The sequence below is a fragment of the Trachurus japonicus genome, chromosome 22, assembly GCF_045865225.1.
Source record: "Trachurus japonicus isolate A0001 chromosome 22, Traja_1.0".
NCBI lineage: Eukaryota > Metazoa > Chordata > Actinopteri > Carangiformes > Carangidae > Trachurus > Trachurus japonicus.
Window position 1 is genome coordinate 14990311 of NC_140928.1, and position 27360 is coordinate 15017670.

The 27360-nt window shown below is 40.2% G+C and overlaps 1 protein-coding gene across 1 annotated transcript; it reads left to right on the top strand.

The window, feature by feature from the left end:
• Positions 1–6868: 6868 nt before the first annotated feature.
• Positions 6869–26153, top strand: impg1b (interphotoreceptor matrix proteoglycan 1b). The gene is made up of 18 exons (XM_085767537.1): positions 6869–7544; positions 11746–11961; positions 12934–13100; positions 13217–13245; positions 13460–13494; positions 13605–13645; positions 13741–13890; positions 15266–15324; positions 15432–15631; positions 15715–16113; positions 16984–17627; positions 18067–18156; positions 22600–22819; positions 23248–23458; positions 23824–24009; positions 24105–24288; positions 24812–24895; positions 25517–26153. Exons 1-18 carry the CDS (start codon positions 7478–7480, stop codon positions 25598–25600), a joined length of 3066 nt encoding a protein of 1021 aa, XP_085623663.1. The 5' UTR covers positions 6869–7477; the 3' UTR covers positions 25601–26153.
• The last annotated feature ends 1207 nt before the right edge of the window (positions 26154–27360 follow it).

Below are 27360 nucleotides of genomic sequence, written 5' to 3' on the forward strand. Positions count from 1 at the left end.
CACACGAACGAGAGCAAAGACAACCTTTGAGCCAACATAAACTCCTGTATTACTTCCGCTGACTGGTGTAAAAATGTGAGAGCATCACATCGATCTCTAAATTTGTGTCCTTTTTTCTTAATGTCTTTCCATGCTTAATGGAATCATTGCAGCCCCACGGTAATACACGTGTTGGTCTGCGGCTGATGCAGTGTTGACAGGTTTATATTCTGCAGTGGATTCAGTCACGGTTTCTGTGCCGCCGCTGTCGTGCTTCCGTGGGCTATAAGCAGGTGTGGATTAATATACTGGGACAGGAATGCAACCCTGATGGGCTGTCAATTGACCTGACCTCCTTCTCAGCTTCTCATTCTTTTCCCATCTTTGTTCCCCTGCCATGCAGTGCTGTTTCTCCATTTCATCCTGCATTTTTTTTTCTTCAATCTTCTCCTCCCTCCAGTGTCTGACTCTGACTCTGCCCTCCCTCCATCATGCCTTGCTCTTTATCTCCTCGACCTCTCTTTCTATCATGTGTCTTCCCCTCATCCATTTCCCCCCATCTTTCCTTCAATTTCTGCATGTCATCTGTCTTCCCACGCTTCCCCCTCCCTCCTGTCCTCTATCACTGCCTTTCCAGCTGCTTCACTCTGTTCCTACCAGGTAAAATGAAGTCTGCCCACTGGGAACATGATAAACAGGCTCCATCCCTCTGGATACCAGGAGTCATAGTCCCGTCGTCCTGTTCCAACCATGGAAACGCAGGCTTTTAACTCCTCTTCAGCTCGGACAGCTGGGGGGAAAAGCCTCCTGGGTATCTACACTGGCACATCTAATGTAGAACAAAGCCATGAGTGATTAATCTCTAGACTTCCACCTGTCAACTACAGAGAACGAAGCCAAGAGCCTGTTTCGACTTCAAGATGTCCTCCACTTGCTGATCTGAAAAAGTCATATCAATCAGATATTTCATCACATAAAAGTGAAGATGACTCAATTGTTGCTGGTTTTAAGGGCAGAAGTCCCAGGTGTATGTCATAATGACATTATTGTCTTTCCAGAACTGCAGCATCCTTCAATATTTAATTTGAAATTAGTCTGTGTATGTATGATGTTGGAAAAGGCATTCAGCTACTCAGATACAGTAAATTATTATTTCTTACTGTTGTTCTGTGATTCATACGCCTAACATTTTTATGTGACTATTTTACTATACTTCTTCAATAACTTGGCTTATTGGCAATCTGTACGATTGTGTGACTTCTTCATGATTTGAACCTATTTTTAGTGACTTAGTTACAATCTCAGCAACTAAACCAATAGAACTGAGGCCTGACCTACAAAAATAAAGCTCCAATTGTAATAAACTATGGTTTTCTTTAAGACGTTTAGGATTATAACGCGCAGAAAACTTCTTGGCAGCTTGGCAAAGCAGCAGTTCACTTGTGTTTTTTTTAGTTTATAATAAACAAAACTATTCAACCCAATTTTAGTTCATTGTAATGTACCAAAGGGAGGTTTATAGTAATCCACGCCTCTGAAACTGGTTCAACATATATTGTTTATTATATTGTTTTACATGTTTCTGATACTGTGATGTCAAGTGGGTGAGTTTGACTCACATATTTAGATCAGCTCTATTTTATTCCGTTAGGGTGAGTTGCAAATTGCAGGGCTGTGTCACACTTATCTCTGACTGTGGCTCTCCACATGACAAATTATGCAGTGCTTATAATGTGCACTCTGACAACAGCCATTCACATTCATTTTCCCTTACTTGACATTTATATAGTCAGTCACTTACCAGACTTGTAAGGCTCATACCAGCGTTTCTGTGGGTTTAAGCCTTTTTACTACAGATTAATTACTCTCATGTTATCGTTGATCGTTTTCCAAATCAAAGCATGGTGCGTTTTGCATATTCAAGGGAATGTTTAGTTTCCATCCATTCATGTACATCATTTAAGGCAGCTATTAGACTTCAAAGTTACATACTTGGCAATCCATCACAATCACAATCATGATCTAGTTTGCTTTTTTCTCTTCCAAAGCCATGCTGTAATTTTCAGTTATTGCACACTAACTTTGACACTGGAAACCAATAAAATTATTACCATAGCAAAATGTTCACTTGAAAATGTATTTTGTTTCAGGACTCCAAGAGCTGATTTTAAACACTTTACAACCTGTAGGCAAGAAGAAAAGATAGGCATTTTTAGTTTCAAAGGTTTAAAGGCTGTGACAGTTATGTCTCTAATAATGCTCCTTTACGTTTCACTAGAGGCTTCAGAAGAGAGACATTTTTGTAATCACATCATTCTTATCTTGCTTCATTTACTACCATAATAACTCTATGAACTCCATTGATGAAATATTGAAATGCATTTCTTTAAATTATCATCTAATATTTAGTCGTTGTTTTTTTTTTTACTAACTTCACATAATCCATTAATTGGAGAAGAAAATACTTCCACTGACATAATAAACATGATTTATGGGCAGAAGTATCTTGGGTTTATTTCTGTCTGAATTATTTGTGTATCTGTAGAGGATGAGCACACTTTTCCTTCTCTCTGACTTCAAACAGTTGTGTTTTTGCCTCCTGAGGGGACAGTTAAATATGCTGCCCTCTGTTGGTGGTTTTGCAAACTGGGACACCACATCACTGTATCACAGCATCATGAATGGGAAACACAGAGTGTTAGTAACATTTTTTGATGTTTTATATAGAGATCTATTGAACTTGAATCTATCATGCACAAAATCAATGTGCAACTACAAACTTTGGTATTATAAAATCTACACAACTGCCATATCACTATTGGTGGCCATGTTTCAGGTGGCGCAGGTTGGTCTCTGAGTCCTCATTTAGTAGCTCAATCTCTGGCTCCCCTGAAACCCTACTTGCATCAGGAAGAGCTACTGGTGTGATACATCCCAAATCACGTATGCGGATGGTGATGTGCTGTGGCGACCCCTCATGGGAGGAACAACAGCCTCACCTCCATTACTGCCAGTGCACATACTGACCATCCTGACGGTTATCCATGAATACACGTTGCCAGAGCTGACCTTTCGCATTCACTCTCCACACAGCACATACGTGTCCAAATGGGTGTTAATGGGTTCAAGAGCTTCACACATTCAGTGGCTTTAATCTAAAGGCTACTACGCTGATGAACACATCTTCATCACAGATTACGGAGGACTAAGAACATTGCCACCTACGAACTCCAGTGCCGGGTCAGAGACTCCACACCGGTGGTACTTTCACTGCTGCAGGTCTAGTGGATCACACTGATAATCAGCCCAGAGTGGATTTTCCCAAAGAGGAGTGTTACGACAAACATGACTAATATTAGACTGCTGCCCCGCAGGCGCCTGTCTTTTTCTGCTCTCCAAGGGAAGGTTAAAAGCTGGGACCTCACTGGAAATGAATCACACAGGTTTTTGTTTGTTGTATCAACACCTTTCAAGGTATTGTACTTCACTGCTCTACCGTGGCAGAGAGGAAATAACTACAGAAGCAGAAACATTGGGGAAAATAGTTTTCTAACTGTGCAGCAGATACTGTAGACAGGACATAATACTTTTATCTTTTCCATAACAGTTTAGGACAGTTAAGAACCAAGAACTAAATATGCAGATACTGCACTTGGCCTAGAATAACAACAACAACAACGACGACGACAGTAATAACAATCAATAATAATAATCTTCATCATTATCATCATCATCATCATCATCATCATCATCATCATAATATTAATATCGGTCCGTAGTTAAGAATTGAATTGCCGTTTGATACAGTCAGTCTGTTTACTATTAATGTTAACAGTAAATCAATAATGAATTATTCTCAAATGTAATAAACGTGAATGTGGCTTAACCAAACTATAGGCTATACAGTGGTATTCAAAAGTTTGGCTACCCCTGGTCAAAATTTCTGTTAATGTGTGATTTCCAAAAGGCATAAAGAAAGGGGAATTGCCGTTCTTTTTTTTTCTTCTTTTTTTTTTACATTCTGGACCTTATTTCTAGCAACAAAAAAAAAGAAGCGATAATTTACTCACCCAGATATGTTCCGACGAAATTAGATCCAGGAGAGCCGCGTATAATGCGAGTACACGGGGCAGCGCAATGCAGCTTCTAAATAACACATTATCTGCAGCGAAACTCGTTCACTTCACCAATATTTTGTTATGATAAACTAGCGCTATTCCCCTCTGACTCCGGGGTTACCAGTAATCAACATCCGGGGTCGCTAGGTTGACCTATTAACCTCTGACCAGGATGATATCATCATTTCAATACGCGCGCGGCTCTCGGCTGGATCTAATTTCGTCGGAACGACTTGTAATGACACCAAAGTTATCTGGGTGAGTAAATGATCGTATTTTATGTTAGAAATAAGGTCCAGATTGTAAAAAAAACGGCAATTATCCCTTTACGTGAAACATGCACTCTTTTGCGATATTTAAAGGAATATCGGTGTATTATTTCTGTTTTCTACAGTTTTAGAGTGAAAAAGGGAAACAAAGCAGCACCCTGCAAAAGAACCCAAGAGACTTGAGCTCTCAGATAACTTTGACCAACAAGCTATTTAGTATTTACAGGCTGTGATAGTTTCCACAGGGGGGCTGCAATGTAAGCAGGGTGGCCCTTTTCCTTTTCTGTGATTGTAAAAAGGGAATGTGCCATCAGTTATGTTTTTTGGAGATCATTACATCTTCCACGTGCTTATGTTCACATTAACAGAAAGTTTGACCAGGGGTGCCCAAACTATTGCATGCCACTGAAGTAACTGTGTTTGATTTTGGCCATAGCTGGAAAGAAGTTGGGTCATCAAAATGTATATTTTCAGTTTCAGGTTAAGGTTTTTAGTGGAATATTTATCTTTTACTTTTATCCCATTATGAGTTAAAACTAGGGGAAGTGTTGATAGGGTGAAACAGATGCAACTATTCTCAAATTAATACATTTTGTTAGCCACCTATGATTTGTCTTTGAAGAGCCACGTGGACCTACTGGGACACTTGTGTAGTGATGGTCAGTGACACTTTAGACACTATGAAAATGTAAATGTTACTGAATGAAGCATCAAAATGGACATTGAGTTATATAAACATATTTTGGATTCATGCATAAGTTACTGTAAGAGTTGATAGATTGAACAGCAGAGGTGTCTTTTACTGTGGCCAACTGTGCCAGCCAGAGACACCCTGACTCTGTCCCTAATGAAATAACCCTTTCTGACAGATGGCAAGTACCACTTTCCCTCTATTGCATAATTTAAACTGACCTCTCTAATTGGACAATGATTCAAGTCATCAGCCACAGGGAGAAGGTCAAACTTGTCTGAATAAAATCCTGGTTGAGACTGACAAGGATTTGTTTATCCTGGGAAAATTATCAAAGTGACTCATGAATATGCAGTGAAGCTAAAAATACATTATTAATCTACAAGACTCGGCTACAAAATTAGGCTGTTGTTATGCATAAATGATGCTAAAACCCAACAATGAATTTATATTAGTGTCAACTTGTTTTAGACTTGTACTTAATACTGACACTTAGGGTTAAATGTCAAATTTCCTCCTAATCCTCAACGTGAACTTAAAATCTTTAACTTAAGCTTGACCGCTACTTGATCTCTGACCCTGACCGTAATCCTGATGGATTCGGGTCAGGTTCATAAATTGGAATGGACAGGTTTGATTATATAACATAAGCAAATATTCAGCACTCCTAACTCTGTTAAAATTTTCTAACCATTGTTAGTGTTGTTGTAGACCATTAGTTCCATATACTGTACTCTGACCCTGACCTCTGACCAGCCATTAGACAGAGGCAAAATACAAGTCCTGTGATCTACAACTAAAATGAGATGAACAGAAATTAGGGCTTGAAGAAACAAGGCAGTGATTAAAAGAGCAATAAACAAGGTAGTTCCTTTTTTTTATTTCAGTGAAATTTTAAGAGTTGAAGCTGCAATAATGTTGTGAAAGATCTGACTCTGCCATTGCCCTCAAATCCAGAGACCATTTTAGTGTCTTTCAGCTCATCGTTTTGGTTTTATAACCCACAGAGTAACTGTTTTCATTCACTCACACCACCTCATTCTAATTCACATTCACAAATTTGAAAAAAGAACTGGCCAGCACCAAACACTATAGGAACTTGTCTTCCAACAATCTCAGTTTCAGCGCCCAAGTAGGTGAGGAACTAATTATTGCGGCTTTAAAATGTGTCACTATAAGGTGCAGCAACAATCATTAGTTCAAGGTTCAGATTACTGTGTTAGAACAGTGCCAGGATGGATTATGTTGCTCTTGAGTAGGCTTATTTACTGCAGCAAATTGTTAACAACCAACAAGGGCAGCTAATCCTCCTCACAGGAAGAGGTGAGGGTGGAGACTAACAACATGGAGCCTTCCCACTCCTATACAAAATAATATGAGAGGCCACACACGCCTCCACCCGCTTCTTTCTACACAGCCATCACCCTCAACACCTAAACCTGGAGACAAAAGAGAGGACATGTAGAGGAGCAGGATACCTAGTGGAGACAATCCTGGTCTGGCCTTTTTTTCTTCCTGTGAGGCCACACGTGTCTGTCAATGTCAATCTTTGGATGCAACCAGAGAACAAGAAGCATAGTCACAGTGAAACTGGAGTTATTAGGCAACCCAATGTGTTGAAGGCAGGTGGACACTGCTCGGGCCTTAAAGGCTGAACTTGGCTTTTCAGCTAGAGGAAGAAAGGGGCAAATTGTTTGACTGGTGGCTGGGTGCACCGTATCGAGGAAGAGCTGCAAACCTGATCTCACTTGACTCCCAGTACCACCAGGACAACTCAAGAAGGAGGAATCTAAACTGAGAAAAAAAAAGAGGAAGAGTTGCACAGCCGGATGCACGGAGGCACACAGGGACACACAAAGAGTCTGGGCATCAGTGATAAACTTGGGGCGACTGCGGGGAGTAGTTATCTGGTCTGCACTGGTTGGCAGATCCCCAAGTTTGTTCAGCTGACAGATGAGGGTCCAGAAGGTGGCTAACAGGATGAGGCCGGGCGGCCACGTGGCCCCGCAGGGATTACGAGCAGCAAGAAGAAGGTAAAGAGATTAGACTCAAAGCGGAGCCTGCTTTTTTAACCTCATCACTGTTGTCACACTGACAGCGTAGAAGGAAACTCCTGAGCCAAAATTCCATCTATTCCCTGTTTCTCCTTCCTCTACCTCTCCTCCCTCCCTTGCTTCCCTCTGCTCATCCATCCATGCAGCCGCTGCTGTTGTCTACAGAGATCCATGAGCATCCAGGAACTAGCTGCTGCTGAGGAACTGAGCTGGAGCACAGGCAGGACAGGAGTGGACTGGACTCCCTCCTCTGGTGCACACTGCTAATGGACTGGAGATAAAGAGGTTCTGGATCTTATTGTTGTGTGCAACAGTCTCTTTACAAATGACAACTTCGGGCTTGAAAACAACATAAATAAGCCCATCATGCTTTTGAAGTCAGGACTATTCTTCACTTTGTGTCTGTTTACCCTCCAAGCAAGTCAAATCAAAGGTAAGAATCCAGGCTGGGATTCTGGTTATTGCTTTTCTATTGCAAATGGAGAACAAAATGACGTTTGTGTCCTCGCAGCAGATTTCAGTAAAAATCAAACTCTGAGACAGCACTCGCCTGTCAATAAAACAGAAAGCCAATATTGTGTGTCTGCACAACTCTTTTACACAGATGGATCACAGTGAAATGTGGAAAAGTAAAAAAAAAAAAAAAGATTTCAGTTAATGAGAAAGTCTTTGATGTAAAGATCTCTCTCCAGGTTTCCTCTCAGTGAGGCTGTACTGCATGACAGGAGACTTAAAGAGCTGATGAGTCACTTCAAGGACAACTGGATTTTGCAGTTAGAAGTGTGTCTAAGTGTGTGTGTGACTTTGAAGTTTAAACAACTCTGCAGACTCCAAAAATGCTAGCTCATTCTCAAACATTGATTTTTTTTTTTTTTTTTTTTTGGAAAATGTCAAGCAGCCGACGAGCCACTTTAAGGTCATGAATATTCACTGTGAATTTAACAGGCAGTGGCATATAATAGATGTTCACTGAGAGAGATAGCATCGTTTCACCAGTGATAACATTTGCGTCCGCACTGGTTGTCTTGTTCAGCGTGATGTGCCCGGTTGAGCTCATTATCCTGAAGGAAACAAAAGCCATTCTGTTTGCAGTGTCGCAGGACACTAATCTTTTCTGGCTTGTAATTCGGCTGTGAGGCCTTTCAGTGGCTGCTCTGGGCATTAAGGCCCGCTCTAACACTCCCTCCTCTTGCTCAGGCACCCGTGTCTGAGCATGTGCGATTCAGTCTTCAAGCTTCACCCCCCCCCCTCCAAAAAAAAAAACAAACCCTCAAATGTTGTCCTGGTGGCGTGATTCTTAATGAAAACACACATGACTTGGCTAAATTTCATGCCACTGTCTGACCTGCAGGAATGTTTGGAAAAGGAGGGCCCAGTGCATGGTGAATGGGTCTGCCTGGCAGTCACTAAATAGGGGGCACATTTGCCCAAAATGCTACAGGCAACAATATCAGTGGCCACACATTCTTTTCATGTTCTTGGTGTTGGGCCAAATTTGGATCTGAGGAAAACAATATTGTTCATTGTAGGGGTTATTATTTATGTGTAATACAGAGATTAACACAGTTTTTTTTCTCAAGCAAACATCAATGAATTCCTGTGTGTTGAACAAGTTCTAATTCTTTAGTAAAGGCTACTTATACTGCAGGCTTTCCTACTTTGGTTATGATACGATAGCATACACAAAGTGGATACAACACACACCTGTGTATACACTGTTGCCCATAAAGTTGGAATACTTGTTTTCAGACACATTTCTCTTTTTATTCCCTTCATAAAGGTTAAAGCAGAAGTAAGCGATATTTTTGTGTTAATATAAGTCTTAAATAGTTATATCTTCCGACAGCAATCACTTACATAGAGTGTTTGGACCGAAACACGGGTCTGTCAGTCACTCTGCTCTGCTCTGAGCTGCGGAGAAAACTTTTCTCGTATCCTACAAGTTTTATCCAATGAGGAGAGAGAACGGCATGAAGGGCTGTGTGTGCAGCCAAGGGATGCGCCTGAATGTGGTGACGTAGGGACGAGGACCAATAGATCCATGACGAGGGCGGGGGCTGCTAACTCCGTCGGCTGACAAGAAGTTATGGTGCGTTCAGGGCAGCCCGTAACTCGTGTTTTTCCGACCTGTGAAGTCATACCAGTTCGATCTGGTACGACTTCACGGGTCGGAAGTTACGAGTGGCCGTTATAGTGACTTTCACAGGTAAAACAGGTTGGAAAAACACGAGTGGGTTGCCTGGAACGCTACTAAGTCGTGACTTGAAGCTGTAATTTACGGTTTCAAAAGCCTGCCTGGAACGCAGCATTAGCCAAAACGACCGGATCGCTTACTTCTGCTTTAATTGTGGTTTAATTTTCACACAGTGATATGATTGGAAGAGAATGATCAATAGAGGTTTGAGATAGATATATATCTTATTCATCAAGAAAAAAATCACATTGTCACAGTCATTTCATCAGAAGAGGTGTAAAATATATTTTACTCCAACTTTATGGAAAACCATGTAGTATAATGAAATACACCCACTACCACTTATTATTGCCTCAAGGATAATCATTTTTACCATTTTATTATTATTATTACAAGAGTGTGAGTTTTATATGAGACAAACAGGAATGTAACCATGTGACAACACAAGGCATCATTTGCAACTGTAAACAGTGTGCCAGAGGTAGCTGCATGTGTTTCAATTGCATCACTAGTTTTGTACAATGAATTGTTGTAGCATCACATTTTAAACAAGACAAACAAAAAAGTTCTAGAGACAATCTCTGTAAAATTATATAATCAAACCTATGTCCATTATAAAATTCATTCTTATTGTCTTCTCATATGAAATGTACTAACTAGCAAATCTCTTTAAATAGGCTCAAACTCCTCATATTTGGGAGAACATTATTTCATCATCGTTTTTCATTAATCTTCTATAATAAGTCAATTCAGTAGTGAAATTCCAAGTATTTTTTAAAGCCCCAAACAGTTCATTGTAGATACTACTACAAACACAGACAACAGCCTGCTATCACTTTACAACTTCTGGACTGTGGCTGTGTCAAGTGGTCTCTTGTGGTTCAGTTTGGGTCCACACAGTTTTGCTGCTACATGCTGAATATCAGGGGGCAGTCAAGTACTTATGCAGATGACGCTGTTGTTTACCTACAGTTAAAATGGAAACAGCGATTATATTATTTAGAATCACTTGTTTTTTACTTTTCCATAACTTTTATTCTGTTCTTTAATCCAGTGGAGGCACAGTTTCTTATTTGACCTCCAGTCTGTGTTTTGGGGCTCATAAATCCTAGCTTAATGTCTTAAGAAGCCCTCTGAGGGTTGCCACCTGGCATCACAATGAGTGCCTTTCTTCTAAAATAGCTTTATTCAATGGGTTGACTGTGTTAGGGTTGACTGGCACATCGGATTGTGTAATGGTTCAGAATTACCTTCCTGTAATACCTCACCAGGGTGACTGAGCTTGTTTTCCTTACTAAGGTGATCAGAAAATTGGGGCAATTCTCCTCATCATGTGTGCTGTTTCTCTTTGAAATAATTTATGGAATTGGAACGCAAACATATCACAGGATTGGTTTTCAGTAACAGCTAAAATCAGCAGGGTAATCACCTGTACCTCATTTTAATCTCTTTAAGGTTTGCTAGTGCACGCATATCCGTTTTCAGCTTTAATCCACAAGCGTGCATTTCTACTCATTCACACCTGGACGCTGCCCAGTACAGACTCATCCTTACACTGCTAAGCAGTTTTGCCAGGCCAGGTCAAGGCAAGTTGCCTGAAGCGTCTCAGAAACCATTCCTCAGGGAGAAGACAGTGTTACTCTATCACTTTCTCTACACATCTGTGCACTTTGCTCGCATTCAAGATGACATCCTTCTAAGTATAAACCAGCACGGCCAAGCTCCGGGCCCAAAACATTTTTACATAACAGTGAACTGACAGCACACACACAGAGAATCTCTTTGTGTCAGATGGGCCCAGAATAGGGACAGACACCCACCATGCAAATACACTTTTCACTGGAAAGCCAGGTGCTATTTATAAAGTAGTGGGAGTGCAGCAGTAAACTTACAGTAAAAGAGTCAGACAGATGCAATGATGTAACTTGTTGGATTTTGTATCTGTCTCATCAAATACTGACTGGTAGCTGGTACTGAATCCTTGTCTTGTACACACTGCAAGAATTACTAAGATACACTTTGACACTTACTTTGTGTCATGGAAAAATAAAAACTTTATTCTAGGTTGCATAAGCAAGATTTTGGTTTGCCAACAACACCCATGATTTTTGTGTTTGAATTATTCATTGAATTTATGAAGCTGTTCATAAAGAGACAAACTAACTACAGCACAGTTTCAACACAAATGCACTTTTGGTTTTGTATTGTCACCTGTCAGTTGTTAATTATAACTTGCATCCACACAAACGCTCTGTACTAATGAGCAAGAAATCTCACACTTTCATGATAATACACAAAATTCATTATCACAAAGCACTCAGATGTTTAATGTTTAATCAAATTTCTTTTTCTGAAAACTGTAAAAAACAACAACAATAGCAACAACAAAAACAGTTGTTTGTTGTTTCAAAACTTCTAACTTCACTGAATGCTTTTACAGACCTTCATGACCCCGATTTTTCTGGACTCAGGGATGTGAAATACCGCCACTTTCTGGAAGCTTCTCGACCAATCAGACACACCACAAATGTCAGAGCAGAGCAGGATGGACACCGGACAAAGAGGTCAGCCGAGTTCACCACAGGGGTCAAAGTGTGTCCCCAGGAGACGATCAAAGCTGTCATCGGCAGCCATCGCGCCTATTACAAGCTGAGAGGTAAAAGCCAATGTTACTCCCTGATGTGAAGGTATACTGGTAATGTACTGTTTAAACTCTATGCATAATCATGACTAAACATCTTACAGTGTAAAAATGTCCCCAAGAGATGTCTTAGCTGCCTGCTTTGATGTTTTTCCTTTTGCAACTTTTAATTTGAAAGGATAATGAAAATATGTTTCGGCCCTCACAATGAAGTTTTATGCAAACATCTTTTGTCCACAAGAGATGGATTGTAGATGATTATGGGAGGCTGAGATTGACACCTTAAGTGTCACAATTGGTTGGTTATACAAATTGTAGCCAGTAAACAGCTGCTGTGGTGTATGATTTTAAAATGAGGCTGATTAATTTGCTGTATTGGATTTAATGGCTTCGGTCCAGAAATGAGTTTGTCGCAGACTAAATTTCCCACAGGCACCAAGATATTGGACAATGTGGAGCTTGTTTCCCTCACAGCGACGGACAAAACATATTGGTTGCTTCAGGGGGTCTTTGTGCCCATGGTTTTAATATTAACAAAAATGCCATGAACATTTAATGTTTTATAAACATGCAATTTGACATTTACTGAACCAGGGGCTTTACTACAGTTTTCTGCTGTTCCAGTTAAAATGTGAATACATACATTCTGTGATTTATTGCAACATTATGGCTCTGTAGACTTTTATGTGCCTGGCATTCATATCTAATGCTGCACTGAAATGTTTCTGTGAAGGAAATTAAAAGCTTATAAATTGCTGAATCGCAGCAGACTCCTCACATGCTGAGATGCCAAGATCAATACCAACAATTCTCTTTATGACTTTTATGTTATTTGATTTCTCCATGCTCTACTTTCCGTCGTTTTACCCTACTATTTCTAGCAGTCCTGTATTTGGTCTGTATTCCTATTTATTTTTCAGTGTGATATATTTCATCTGATATTTTGAAACAAATGTCAAAACAAAGAGTTGTGTAATATATGTCCAGTTTGTCAGGAAGCCATCTGGGAAGCGTTCCGCATCTTCTTGGACAGAGTCCCAAACTCAGAAGAGTACCGAGCGTGGGTTTACACCTGTCAGCATGAAAACCTCTGTCTGGACGACCTGGCTCAAAACTTCAGCAGCTCTCAGGAGCATCTGGAGATGGTGGCCAGAGTGAGTGCAGCACTAACACATTTATGGAAGTATTTTCTTACTGCATGTTGTTTGTTTTCTTGTTAATCTCCAGTGTAAATTTGTGATAGCTGATATATCCTGTTCCTTGTTTCCAGAGAGTGGCTGAACAGTCTGAAAGCGAAGGGTAGGTATAAACTTCTCTCTTAAACTTTGTGATAAATGTAAGTTCTCGTTTGTGTTTATTGCAAAATGCTGAAAAATTAGTGATTAACTGGAAAATGATTTGTGGTACTTTCATTATTGGAGGCAATGAAAGCATGAAAGAAGTTATTAACACCTCAGCACAGTTCATAGTCAACTAATACATTCCTAACAACTATGTTGTTTTTCTTTTTCAGATTTGTCACAGGGACCCCAGAGCCAGGATTGGACTGTGAGTTGGACATGAATGCATCAATATTGTTCACTGGAAGCAATCCCACCACTGTTGTCAATACATTTGCATAATTGCATCATAATTGGTGAGTTGCTGTTTTGTCTCAGGCACCTGGACACCACCTATGATCATGCTTCCTGAAGATGAGGTGAGATATTTGACACCTTTGACCTCGCTTTTCAGAATAACACTCTTCTGAGCCTCTATAGTAATTGCAATGTGCTGTGGACTTGTGTTTGCCAGATCATAGATGATCCCAATATGATAAAAGAGAACTACGAGGAGTACATTGTTGAGTTCAGTGTCACCATCGTGGACCCGACATACAGCGAGCTACTCAGTGATCCTGAGGCTCCACATTACGACGACGTCGCACGAGAGCTCACAAACAGGGTGAGCACTGTGTTCACAGAATCACAGCATGTTGATGTTAATGCTTCTCTGAGCCAATTGTGTCCTCTACTAACCTTCATTTCACACGTCAGATAACTGGCCACTTATTAACTGAACAGAACCCTCTGTCTCTTTCTACGTTTCTCCTCCTTTAACTTTAATTGTGCAAGTTGTTTTACAGTGCACTGACTGTGACTGTGAGACTATGACATTGTATTCGCAGGTGTAAAATTCACCCTAATTGATTTAAACGCTTTAAAGGACCAGCCACGGGACTTAAGATAAGACTTCTAAATGACCACGAGCCTGGAATAGTAAGATCTAATCATGTAGATAATCTCTGAGTGAAGAGACATGACCACACTTGAAGAATGACTTCTGGTAGCGAAAAGCCGCTGTCCTTTCTTTCAACAGAACAGTTTTTTAGGTTTCACTATGATCATGTTGGCTGCAAGAGAAAGGCCTAAAAGTGTAGGCCTACATACTACTATCCAGTGTTCGAAATATTATACATCCTTGAAACTGTGTCAAGCTTGCACAACACAATGGAAATGCTGGCCTTATTTAACAGCAGCTGCTTTTGCTGATGCTGAATTAAGAAACAAGAGTAACAGCATTTACATGTGGCTGACATGGCTGATCTCAAGCTAGGCCTATAGCATAGCATAAACATGAGTGGTCCCACTGCATATTATTCTTGTGCTGCGCCCCCTCCAAACACAAACTCACACACAACCACTGATCACACTCCACAGAAAAAGAAACTCGTACCCACCCATTAGAGGTTCGTCCACTGGGGTTTCAGCAGAGTCATTAACAGCACTTCTCAAGGCTGTGAGCTAATCCAGCTAATGTTAGTTTCCGGCTGCCCATCGACATGCATGCAGCAAGCAATTCATCAGTTTCAGCAGTAAACTCGTTCTGTTGTCTTTCATCCTTCTCCGGAATTGCTAAATGTTATGCTGCTTAGTTTAGGATCTTGCTTATACAATGAAAAAAAAGAAAGAAAGCACAACTGAACATCCACTACCTGTTTTAGAAATAAACCAGTTAAAATTGCTTTACACGTTTTCCAGAAGAAAGTAATAATTAAATTATAAAAGGAGTGCAATTATATGTGAGTTATGATAAACCTCTCTTACCTGGTTGATTCAGAGCCTGCAATTCCCCCCCTGCCTTGCACTGGCCCTCACACACCTGCATGCACACTTGTCGTTATCACCTCATTCGATCCCCATTAGATTTTTGTTGTTGTTGTTTTATATACATTTTCTATGTAACTTGCATATACAGTAGCGATCCACTGGATGATTAGCTAAGCCTAGTATTGCTAGTATTGTTTCTTTGTAACCCATTTCACTTTCCCTTTGTATAGATGCTTCAAGTGTTTGAAAAAGTTCCAGGATTCAAAGAGATTCGTATTCTGGGAGTTCGGTGAGTTTCATTAAGCTTTTCAGTAAAGGTTTGCTGCTATTATTTGCTTTGCGATTAGACACTTATTAACAGTGAGGTATTCTGGCTTGATTTGTTGTGTTGATCAGCACAGAGGACGTGTCTGTACGTTACGCCGTGGTCTTTAATGGAGAAACAGAGCTTAACGATGATCCTGAGGGTCTTGAGGCGCCTGGGACGGACGCACACGAGGATGTAAATGCTCCTAAATTGAAGCACATTATTGTCAAGGCCTTAAAACAGGAGCCGTCACTACCACTGGACATACGGACTCTCAGTTTTGAGACTGGTAAGTATAATCATACTTTCACTGAATGAAACTATATGGTAGTGCTCTGCCATATTTATAAACATTTAACTTTTCCATTTCAGTAACCACAATTTATCCAGTTGCTGAGCTCGGCATGAATCCCGTTGATGGCGTAGACCTAGCATCTGAAGACGACAACACAAAGCCTCCAACTGAGGACAGCGCCCAAAGCTTCTTCCCCACAGTGGCAGTGATAGAAAACTCTCTGGAAGCTTCTACAATCAAACCAGAAACACCCACTGTTGTGCCTTTCATCCCAACCGTCCTCCCAGAAACCACTGTTGCCGCCTCTGATGAGCCTCCTCTGATGGCAGCAGTAGAAGAGGAGTCCGCAGAGGATCCTGCTGAAGAGGCCAATGACATTATAATCCCAGAAACAATACTGGAAGTTTCCACACAGCAAGGAGAGGAGGTGACAGAGCCAGGGGTGGAGGAGATACCATCAACTGAACAAGGTGAGGCTAAACCTGCAGAAGAGGTGACAGACAATATGGTGGCTTCAGGTTGAATCTATTTATCAACCAAAGACAAATTATCAAAGGAAATAAGGTAATAAGCAGTAGAAAGGGGAAGATAAAGAAAATAAGTTATCAAAAGAAGGTTTGAAAGAACAGAATGAACACAATTAAGTAAAGTAATCTGACAAATGTATCTGAAACATTACTAGTTTAACATTGAATAGCTTTCTATTTGATTATAAGATTAGAATTATATTTCCTGGGTGGTGAATAAAATATCTTTTGGGACTGAAACTAGATTATACAGAGTCTTCAAACGCAAAGTATAAACACAATAAAGTTTTAATGGCATGTTCAGTACAATGACATTTGATGTTCCCAAAAATATCTACGACCTCATTCAGCTAAGACACATGTGCAGAGTTTGCATGTTCTCCCAGCCTTGTGACAGACTGGCGGTCTGTCCAGGGTGTACCCTGCCCTTACCCAGTGTCAGCTGGGATTGGCTCCAGCCCCTCATGACTCTACAAAGATAAGTGGTATGGATAATGAATGAATCAATAAAATGCTAATTAATCAATCTTAGAAGTCCTGGAAGGTTGACCTTAAAACATTTTGTCCTGTTCTGACTTTATTTGTAGGCTATGCTAAAGGCTTTCTGACTGTAATGTAATGCACAGACTTGAAAGTACTATCAAACCTCTCATGAAAAGTAAACCGGTAACTTTTGTGTTTTTAACATGGATATCAAAGGTCTGAAATTATCACCAAAACATAGTGGATCCCAGGAGAAAATGACACATAAGTCGGAATAGTTAGTGTACCTGTGTTTCTAGCCCCTGCTTGTAAAACCAATCTCATGCTCTATTTTACAAGAACCAGATCCAGCTGATGGGATCAATAAAGAACATCCAGAGCCACAGGACGAGGACCTTCCTCCGGCAACGTCAGGCTCCCAACCTGAAGAAGTGATGAGTGATGTAGTTATCACTGATGTACCAGAGCCAACAGATCCTCCAATTGCAGAGATTGCAGATGCTTTAGTCCCAGTCTCCACACCATCACCTCATGAGGATGAGATCCAAGGCACTGAACCAGAACCAGATGTGGAGCCTTTGCCATCTCCTGTAGAGAGCAGCGAAGCCCCTGAAGACACAGACGAGTCCAGTGGAGGGCACAGTGAGATGACCCCGGCCTCGACGGACCTTCTTGCGGAGAGCTCAGACTTTCAAGAGGAAATAGGACTGAGTCAGAACGGGACAGAGGCAGAGGTGACCGAGCCTCTGGAGGAAGAGAGCGGTAGTGGATTCCCTTCAGAGTCTGATGAACGCCCGTACGAATCGACAGCTGCACCGGCCATGAGACAAGCCAGCACCCCTCTGTTGACCGCAGTGGACAGGAGCAAAGAGTTAGTGGTTTTCTTTAGCTTGAGGGTCACAAACATGATGTTTTCTGATGACCTGTTCAACAAGAGCTCCCCGGAGTATAAATCACTGGAGAATACCTTTCTTGAACTGGTAGGTACACAAGCTTTTGTGCTGGATATCATGCTTCTCCATGCTTCATTCTCATACTTCCTTTTCTAGCCCCAGATAAAACAAGTGATCAAAGGACATGTGAGCTATGGTTACGTTTTAACTTTGGTTTTATGTGAAACTTTAGCAAAGGCTAGGACATTTTAAAGTAGAGTTGGTGCTTAATCGAAATCTTGTTGTCAAGTGAGGATGTGCCTTATCCTCGCAGTTATTTGTTGATCTGATATGTTAAGAGTAAATAATCACAAATTTATATTTTTTCACCAATAAATTTTATTTTTATAAGTGCTGTAAAGTGTGATAATAAGGCTTTAACCAGTCGCCAAATTCTTGATCAATTCTGCAAATGTTTTGATATCAGCGAAGTCACCATGTCAACAGTATAATTAAAAAGCTCCTCAAATTATTCTGTTTCACTTAGACACAGCACTCGAAGTCAAGAAACTCGCCAAACCCTGGAGCTTCCAGTAAATCCGGTCTTAAGAGACAGACAACTTTAGCCTCCATACCGGTATTTTTTTTTTTCCATATTGGAACTAAATCTCCAATGCCTCAGAGAGAGCATGACCTTTCTATTTCTTAACTAACCTTTTTGAAATGCAGTATTGAACAGTCTGAAAGCACCTAACATTTCTAACCTTTCTAAAACACTCAGCTTTAGTTTTCAGCTTTGCTCTTTGTCCTCACATTAGATGTTAGTTCTTCCTCATGCTGTTGCTTTTTTTGTGGATTTATGTGTGAATTGAGCTCCAAGATGGTTCAAGGTTTTGTGTGTTTTGCCTTAACTCTTTGGATTGTGCTAAAGTTTTGGAGTTTTTTTTTTAAGGGACTGTTTAGATGCTGTTTGATTCATTTCTAAGAATTTTGTAAAGTTTGTCTGCAAGGGATTTTGTTTTTAAGTTGTTGAATATTGACAGATGTTATTAGGAGTGAAATATTAATGGAACCAACAAAACAGAATATTGTAAATTATTGGGCTACATAGTTCAGCATTTTGGGAATATCTGCTTATTCTCTTTCTTGCATATAGTGTGTTCAGACAGAAAGAAAAGTAAAGTTTTGGCTTGCATTATGCACAAAGTTGACCGCAGAATATAGGCCCATTTCATTCACCCACAACAGCTAATCTACCACCTAGAGTGCAGTGTGGGTCTGTTTTGGTGACCAGTTAGCTTTGCTTAGCATAAAGACTGAAAACAGGAAAACAACTACCCTGATTCCATCCAGATGTTAAGATTGGTTTCTGTTGAGATTAAACAATACATTGTAGCTAGCTCTCTTTGTCCAGCTAGGCAAACTAGCCACCAGCTAGGAGCTTCACATTTAGCTTCCCTTTCAACTATAAAGTGGGTTCCCCAAACTACTGAGCTATTCATTTTAAAGATCAACAATGGGAACAAAACAGCTTGTTATTTCTCTGGACTGATGTAGCCTACTAAAAAGTTGCTGCTTGGTGAAGCTGTGTTGTATGACAGTGTATAGCTTGCATCGATTATTGCGTGTCTATTGTTTGGCGACATTTTGTGCACATGTGTACAGTGTATACCGCTTTCAGGTTTCTCTTTGAAAATGAGAAATTAAGTATGTGGAATATTTTGCGTGTGTTGCAGCACTTGCCAGTGTACTTGTACATGATTGAAGCCTTAAAAATAAACTTTCAGTATTAAAGAGGGCAACCTAATAGTGAGTAACAGCAGGCCTTTTGTCTTTGTAGAACTGTATTGCTATATAGGTGGTAGACAGCAAACTCACTGTGGGCAGTCTGAATCATGGGACATGGGTCTGCCTTAGTCATTGGTTTGTGCTAAGAAGCTTTAAGTAATTCTGGTCAGTTCCAGCACCACACACATTGTGCTATTAATGGTTCCAATCTGCTTAGTTCGACATCAGTCAGGTTTCGTGTGGACATCTGCATGCATGTTGCTGCATTACTGTGTATGGGTTACCTGCTCTTATAGACATAATTGTATGTTCTGCCACAGGCAACTAAGCCAATTGAATAAAATAGAATAGATCACTAATTTAGGCCTATATGTAAATACAGTGTGTACATAGAATGAATATTGCATTTGTGGGACTGTTCTTTCTTTAAACCTGCACCTTTAGCTTAAATCAAGTGAAGAACGTCTTCGGGGTTGATAGAGAGGATGGTATTTTAGGATTGTTCAAAGGTGCTCTGTGTTGAGCAGGCTCATCAATACAAATTGTATTGTCTGTTTGCTGCAATGCCAAGGTGCAGTGGGAATTATTAGCTACTGGAAAGGGTTGCTTACACTCTTCTGAGTGCTAAGGCTTCATGATTAAGGTGAATGGTTAATAATGTATTTTTATTTTGATTCTCTGTCAGTTAACTTATTTATTATGATAGTAATACATGAAGGTGAAAAGTTTGATGATTCATGCCATGAACTGAATCTGTTTTGATTTTGTATTCTTAAAGAGAATGGGTCATTTTCCATGGAGAGATACATTTTTAGATATTTTCTATCTTGTATTCACTGGATCAGGACATACAATGTGAAGAGGTAGGAATGGGACAGAAATTACACAACTTACATGGATGTTTACAACATACAAAAATACAAAATACTATCAAATAACACTCCATCTCCAATCTTTAATGGTTGCCCAAACAGTCCTCCTCATTAATCAATGTATTTAGCTTCCTGGCAAAACTTATGTGGTCAGCCGTTTGACTGGTAAGTATTTTACCATACTGTCTTGTCAGTATCCCATTTAGATATTGTCCTTTAAATGGGCTATTTTGTATAAAAGACTGAAAAATAGCAGGAACAATAATGACAAGATGTCATATATACATTACGCCGCCCATTTAAATGGACATCATCATGTCATAAACATGTAATGTTTTGCTGGATATTGGACACCTTTTTTGATACTGTAGTTTTCAGCTCCCTTGTTTTCCTTTGCCACACTCCTCCATTACTCCTGTACCTACTGGTTTGTGAAGCAACCAATAAATTTGGACATGGAGGTTGGAATGACTTTATTTTCTCCAGTAAATCAGAAACATTTTCATGGCAGCATAATATATTCCATGTGACTTATTTCTTTTCTTGACCTCAGAGAAAGGATGTTTCACTGGGTTTTCCAAAACAAGAACCAGTAGATACAAGTGTAACCTTACCTCTGAGAAGCAAATTGTGATTGTGTCTAAGTTTGAAGTTACGGCTGTGTGTGTTCCATGCTATACAAAAGTGTAGTTTGTATAGGTGGCAAAGGAATGGCATGTCTACTGTTCCTTAGTTGACAGTACACAGTGCACTGAGGTTTGTTGTGAAAGGACTTGGCTTTGACCTTGTGTGGAAGGCAATAGAGCAACAAATTGGTATCTAATCTACAGTGAACATGTATAATTTGACGTTCTGCATTGAGACAAATGGATGACCTGTGTGTGTAGTTGTGCTGCACGCACCCTGTTGCCCATTTGTTCTGGATGTTGGACAATCTCGCACTCTTCTCTCAGAGACTATTAGCCATAGGGACCTAGCCCTCAGTTAAGTGTCTGACTGTGATAAGTGAAGTAACCCGATCAGGGCAGAGCTCCTTAAGGCCTCTTATCTCTCACTCAACAGCCAGGCCAGCTAAAGCAGCATAATCTCCCCCTCTCACACTGTGGTGGTTTGATGTTTGCCTCGTCCGCAGTGAACATGAATTGGTTGGGGGGAGAGCGGTTCAGATCGATGAACATTGATGCAGGTCCATTACTTGAGCTGGTTGACTTCCTTCCCACCTAAATATCACCACCGTCATCAGTCCAAGTCCATAGTCCTAATGGATCAGCCCCTGAGAGGTGCAAGTGTGAGTCTGTAGGAAAATTTAACATGTAACAATGTGGTGGAAAATGATAAGATGTTAAGTAAACAAGTGCTTATATGTGTTTTTACGTTGAAGAGATTGCTTTTTTTTTTTTTTAAGAAAAAGCTCAATAAATTATAAAGGGATTAAATCTAAAATCTAAAGAATGCAATGGAAATTTACAGAAAAGCACAGGACATTGCTAGTAAATAGGGGCTAAATTAGCTTTAGCTAAGGTCACTAGCTAAGATATAGCAGGTTATTGCTGCAGTTTGATTTTGAACTCTTAATTTCTTTGATGAAAGAATTGTTAAATGGTGAAACAGATATGAAAATGTTACTATTCACTTTTTCTTTTTTTAGCAACTGTATCAATTGTGTTTTGACTGTGTCAGGCAGTGTAGGTGGGGAAATACAGAGATACATGACACAACAATATAGCATGTATGTACTGACATAGCAGCCTCCACCAAACAGCATATATTATAGATGTCTTTGACTTGAGGTAGCTTTGTTGTGTTGCAAGTCGTTGCAAGTGTTTGATCTTTCTATCATGCGTTCTCAAACCTTTTCGTGACTAGAATGAACATATGCCATCTTCCTATACTTACACTTGTAAACCTAACCCTAATTTTGCTCTGGATCTAATTATGCAGTCGACGCAGTAATGGCAGGATTTCATGCTTGCATCAAAATTTAATTATGAACTATTCATAGCATTCACACTGTGTAAAATGTGACCTGAATAATTCAAAATAGGCCGTGCTATGACAAGCTCCTGTCAATGTATTCCTTGCTCCTATATGGTCTTCTTCTGAGGATGCAGATCTTCACTGACTCTTGACATAGACATCAATCTGACATTACTACTTAAAATATCCAAGTGAAACTCTCCGTCCTCATAGGATCAAGGATAGCTAATTTTTCATGCTATAAGAAGAAATCAATCTTAATGACTATGTTCCCTTTTTCTCCTGTAAACTTTTTTTTTTCCAATCACTAACTGCACAAAAACTAATCTTTTTAAATGAGAAACTTCAGAACATCTTTAGAATTTCAAAAATGAGTAGTTGAATAAATTGATGAAAAAGAAGCCCCTAAGAAATTAATTTGCTCTTCCTCTCATTCCCCACAGCTTCTTCCATATCTTCAGTCCAATTTGACTGGATTTAAGCAGCTGGAAATTCTCAACTTCAGGAATGGGAGTGTGGTGGTGAACAGCAAGATGAAATTGGACAAGCCAGTACCTTATAATGTCACCGAAGCTGTGCACTGTGTGCTCGAAGACTTCTGTAATGCGGCATCGAAGCGGCTTGACATCGAGATCGACAGTCGCTCCTTGGAAGTGGAACCAGGTGAAATGTCCTTGCTCGTGCTGTGTGAATGAAATATGGCAATCCTTTAAGATGTGATGACAGGAGGCAGACACCTCATCCTGACATTATCTGTTCTTGTGGTGACTTATGGTCATTCATGCCACAAGGTCAGACAGTCCACAGCATGCATCCACACTCTGCTGTCTCTAAAGCAGTGCAAGTGTGTTGTTGTATAAATCTTTTTGGTTGGACGAGTTCATGACTGTTCGTGACCTCATTTGGCGAACCTTATTGAAAACAGACAACATTCACATCAATCAAAATGACCTTTAATTTCCCCTCTGAATCTGTAGACAGAGAGAGACATGTGCATTGATGTTAATGAGCTACCACCTTTCTGGTCTGTTTCTTCCACCTCCCTCTTCTCGTCTGCTTCTTCCCCTCTCTCCCCTGTCTGTTGGTTTCAGCTGACCAAGCAGACCCCTGTAAGTTCCTGGCCTGCAATGAGTTTTCACGCTGCGTGGTAAACAGTTGGACTGAGGAGGCGGAGTGCCAGTGTGATCCAGGCTACAGCGCCGTGGATGGCCTGCCGTGTCAGAGCACCTGCTCTCTGCAGCCAAACTATTGTCTCAACGGAGGCCTGTGCGAAATAATCCCCGGGCATGGAGCCACCTGCAGGTAAACAACAGCTGACAAACGAAAAGAGAACACAAAGAGCACAAAAACATCTCATCTCGGTCTTTATTGTGTTGTGATGCAGATGCAAGCACAAGCAGGTTCTCCTTTGAAAACGTTTGATTTGTGGCACATCCAAGAACTTCCGAGAGTTGGCTGCTAAAAAACCTGCACTCTTGAGAAAGTTCAAGATGATTAATGAATGAAGAAAATGCTGAAACAAGTTGTTCTAATTCAGAGATCATTAATGTATTTCATTAGAGAAGTGGTTTTATTTGAACTAGGATGCTTACGGGTGCATCCCTCTAACCCATGCACGTATACTCATACTTCTGTACATGATACTTATGTACTCTTGTCTGTTGCAGATGTCCTGTAGGTAAATACTGGCACTATCACGGAGAGCACTGCAATGAGCTGGTGTCGATGCCGGTGGACCCTCCATTAATTGTAACCTGCCTCGTGGGAAGTCTCTGCTTTGTTTGTGCCGTTATTGGCATTTTGATATTCATTAACAAGAAATGCATAAAGACCAGAAAGGCTGTCACTTTGGTGTAAGTATGAGCCAGTTTCTTATACCTACTTTGAAGTGTTTCCCTCCTGTTTTAAAAGCATTTCCATTCACTGCCTCATCTCCTTTACGTTGTAGGCACACCCATGCTCCCTATGCCTTTGAGAATACTTTGAGGGTGAACCCAATGTTTGAGAATGACGATGGTATCTTAACTCAAGTGTCCACGTTACCGTGTTCTTCAAGTTCATCTTCTTCTCGATCCCAACAATCTGAGCGAGAACATTTTGCCTCAATTGAAAATATACATCTGAGTATTGAGGTATACTGTGCCGTGCAGCACAAAAGACTAAAGCAACTAAACTTAACTTAGAAAAAACCATCAACTAATATGAACTAACACAATCTAACAAACTCTCTGCAGATTATCAGGAAGGTTCAGTTCACATTTCATCTTTGTTTTGTGCTCTGAATCTTAAATTCACCATCAAGTTGAAAAAGTGTCTGTTGAGGAAATGTCTTTGAAACTGTTCACTGTGGCTTTAATGGTAATTAAATGTAGATCAAGGTCCTCTTGCACCTTCAGTCGCTGCTCGGAGGCTTTGATCCCCAGAATCAAACACAGTTTAGACAGTTTAAGGGAGCCAGCACCCAGAACACTGACAATTCTTTGTGCCAACTCAAACAACAAACTGTGCGGTAGTAATTGTAGGTGTAGTCTCATGTGGTAGAGTGTAGTGCTTTCTTTCATTTGCATTGCATCAGTTCATCCACTTGAGGTGTCTGCGGGACTATAATATAGTAATGAAACACTGACTGAACCTGTCTACTGTCTGTCTCCGTAGATCCCCAGACAACTCTACACAACAAGATCAGAAAAGTTAGTCTCGGAGATGGTGGACTTTCATCACTGCATACCACACAATCAGGTGAGCACCAAAAGACTGAACCCTGATGTTGTAGCTCTCATAAAGATGCACTGAAAGTTCAACCTAAAAGTGTAACCTTGTAGGGAGTAAGAGGTACAGTCATTGAAGAAATAGGCAATGTAAAACCAAGGTTTTGTAAGACATACAATACTTTTGAAGTTATATACTGAGATTTCACACTTTAGATACTGAATGTGGTTTATAAAATGTATCTTATCATATGCTCCAGGACAGTGTCACCAATTTTCAGTAACCTTTACATCAATTATTTCACAGCTCTATGATGCGTGCAAAGGTAAAACCTCTGTGCATGCTGCCTTTGCTGATTTTTTTCACTCGCAAACCAAATCATTGTCGACTTTTGTGCATGTGAAGAACTACTTCATTTATAATACAAAATCAATTAACGTAACCTAACCTTCAAATGATTTCCAAAGAAAACAAGCACGTTATCTGTGCTGATCAATACTTCTGTGATGTGTTTAGAGCAATGAAGAATAGTTCCTCTTGATTGATTCATACAATGCACTTGTAGATGTACTGTACATATAAGGGTATTGTGTTTTCACTCATCTGGAAAATGCGTTGTTGAAATGAGTCACTCTCTCCTCTCTCTCCTAGACGTGGCAACTGCCAAATGAATACAGAACATGTTGTCTCTTACGGGCGTCGGATAACGAATGTTTTGAAGTGACTGTTCTTTGATGACACCTGCTGAGAAGCCAACACAGCTGAACACATTGCTGTTTAAACTGTATATGGTGCTGCAAATGCAGGTACAGTAGACCAGTGGTTGAGATTATTTGTTCATAGTGAAAAAAGTGTCTTGTTAGACAAAGAGCTATGGATGTTAAGGTGGATTTAGGTTGTTTTAAAGTGGAACCTAATATTTATTTTAAATATTGAATGGTAGGAACATTTCCTGTATACCCTTGGCAAAGGTTGTTCTTTCCTCACAATGAGGTATTTATTATTTACAAACTGATACACATGGTGGTATCTTAACTTTAGACTTAACAGTGTTGTTTGTTTTAATGCTATTCCTGAACATTGTTGTGTCCCAAAAAGAGAATGAATGTATAAGCTGTTGACTTTGGTCATGACATATTGTGTATAGAAATACTGGCTGCTGTGTTGTCTGTCCATCCGTTTGTCCTGTTCATAACTACTTTTCCCACTAATCATTTGTCTTTGGGGATTTGGACTTTCTTTTTTTTACACATTTTACATTTAAAAGCAAAAAATAAAATATTTTTTGTGTTAAAAATGTTGATGTTTTGTTTGTTTTTTGAATGCTTTAACCTGTTGCCATTCCGACGGCCCGGGTTTTAATCAGGGAGGTGTCACAGAGGATGTCACCAGTCACTTGAAATAGTCATGCCACATATCGTTGGAAAGCTAAAACTCTTGTGATTAAAGATATGCCGACCATTCCTAAATATAATCATCACAGCAACACTCGAATCAGACTATAAACATGCTAACAAAGTTCGTAAAAAGCCGATATAACTCACGATTTGTGTCAGGGCAGGCTCAGGATCACTGGGTTTCCCCACAAACTTGGTGTCGTTACATTCAGAAAAGTCCAGTAAATCCAATCCAGTAAAGTATTTAGTCCAAAACACACGGTTGTACCGGTAGATAACCTCATCCCGCTGCTGCATCTTATGAAATTACGCATTGTATATCCAGTAAATCCGTTTATTTCTCCTCATAAGTCCGGCGTTTACATGAAAACAATGTTTATTTCACTTTACAAAATGGCGCTGCCCTCTGACCTTTCGATTGACAGCTCACTCGACCAATCACAAGCTCCCTCTCTCCGGCTGCCGCCTGCAATAGCGAATGAGTGGCTGTGTCTCATGAGGAACATCCCCTCCGACAGCGCTGAATGGCTTCAGCCAATAGAAACCGATCCCGATGACAACTGTAGCATTGAATAGCCAATGAAATTACGAAACGAACGATGTGCTGCATTCACGGTCCCTGGGAAAAGGCAGCACCGCCATTTTCATGCGTAACTTTGCAAAAGCTGCACTTTGGCGCATGTATTGTTTGTCAATGGCAACTTTAGGAAAACGCCTAGATATACACTTAGAAAAACATGTGTAAAATACTCATTTTTAGCAGGATTGTTATCAAATTTGAACTGGGGCCAGGTAAGGCTTCATGCTGTAGTCCCATTGTGTTTTCCAGCTAAAATTCTCAGCTACACTCATCTTCAGGCATCTGATTGCAACAAAAAAATTCAGGCGAGAATAAAAACATTCTAATTCAGTGTGCTCCCACTTAGATTACTCAATGATAGTAGCACTTATAGTGATTATTTCAGTTTGGGGAAAAACTTCAGAGTGATACCTTTCAAAAGAGACCAAGCCCATCCATATTCTCCAAACAGTTCAAGAACAGCATTCAATTTACTTTGGGTACGCCTTGGATAGGCGAATATTACAGAATTTATAGGA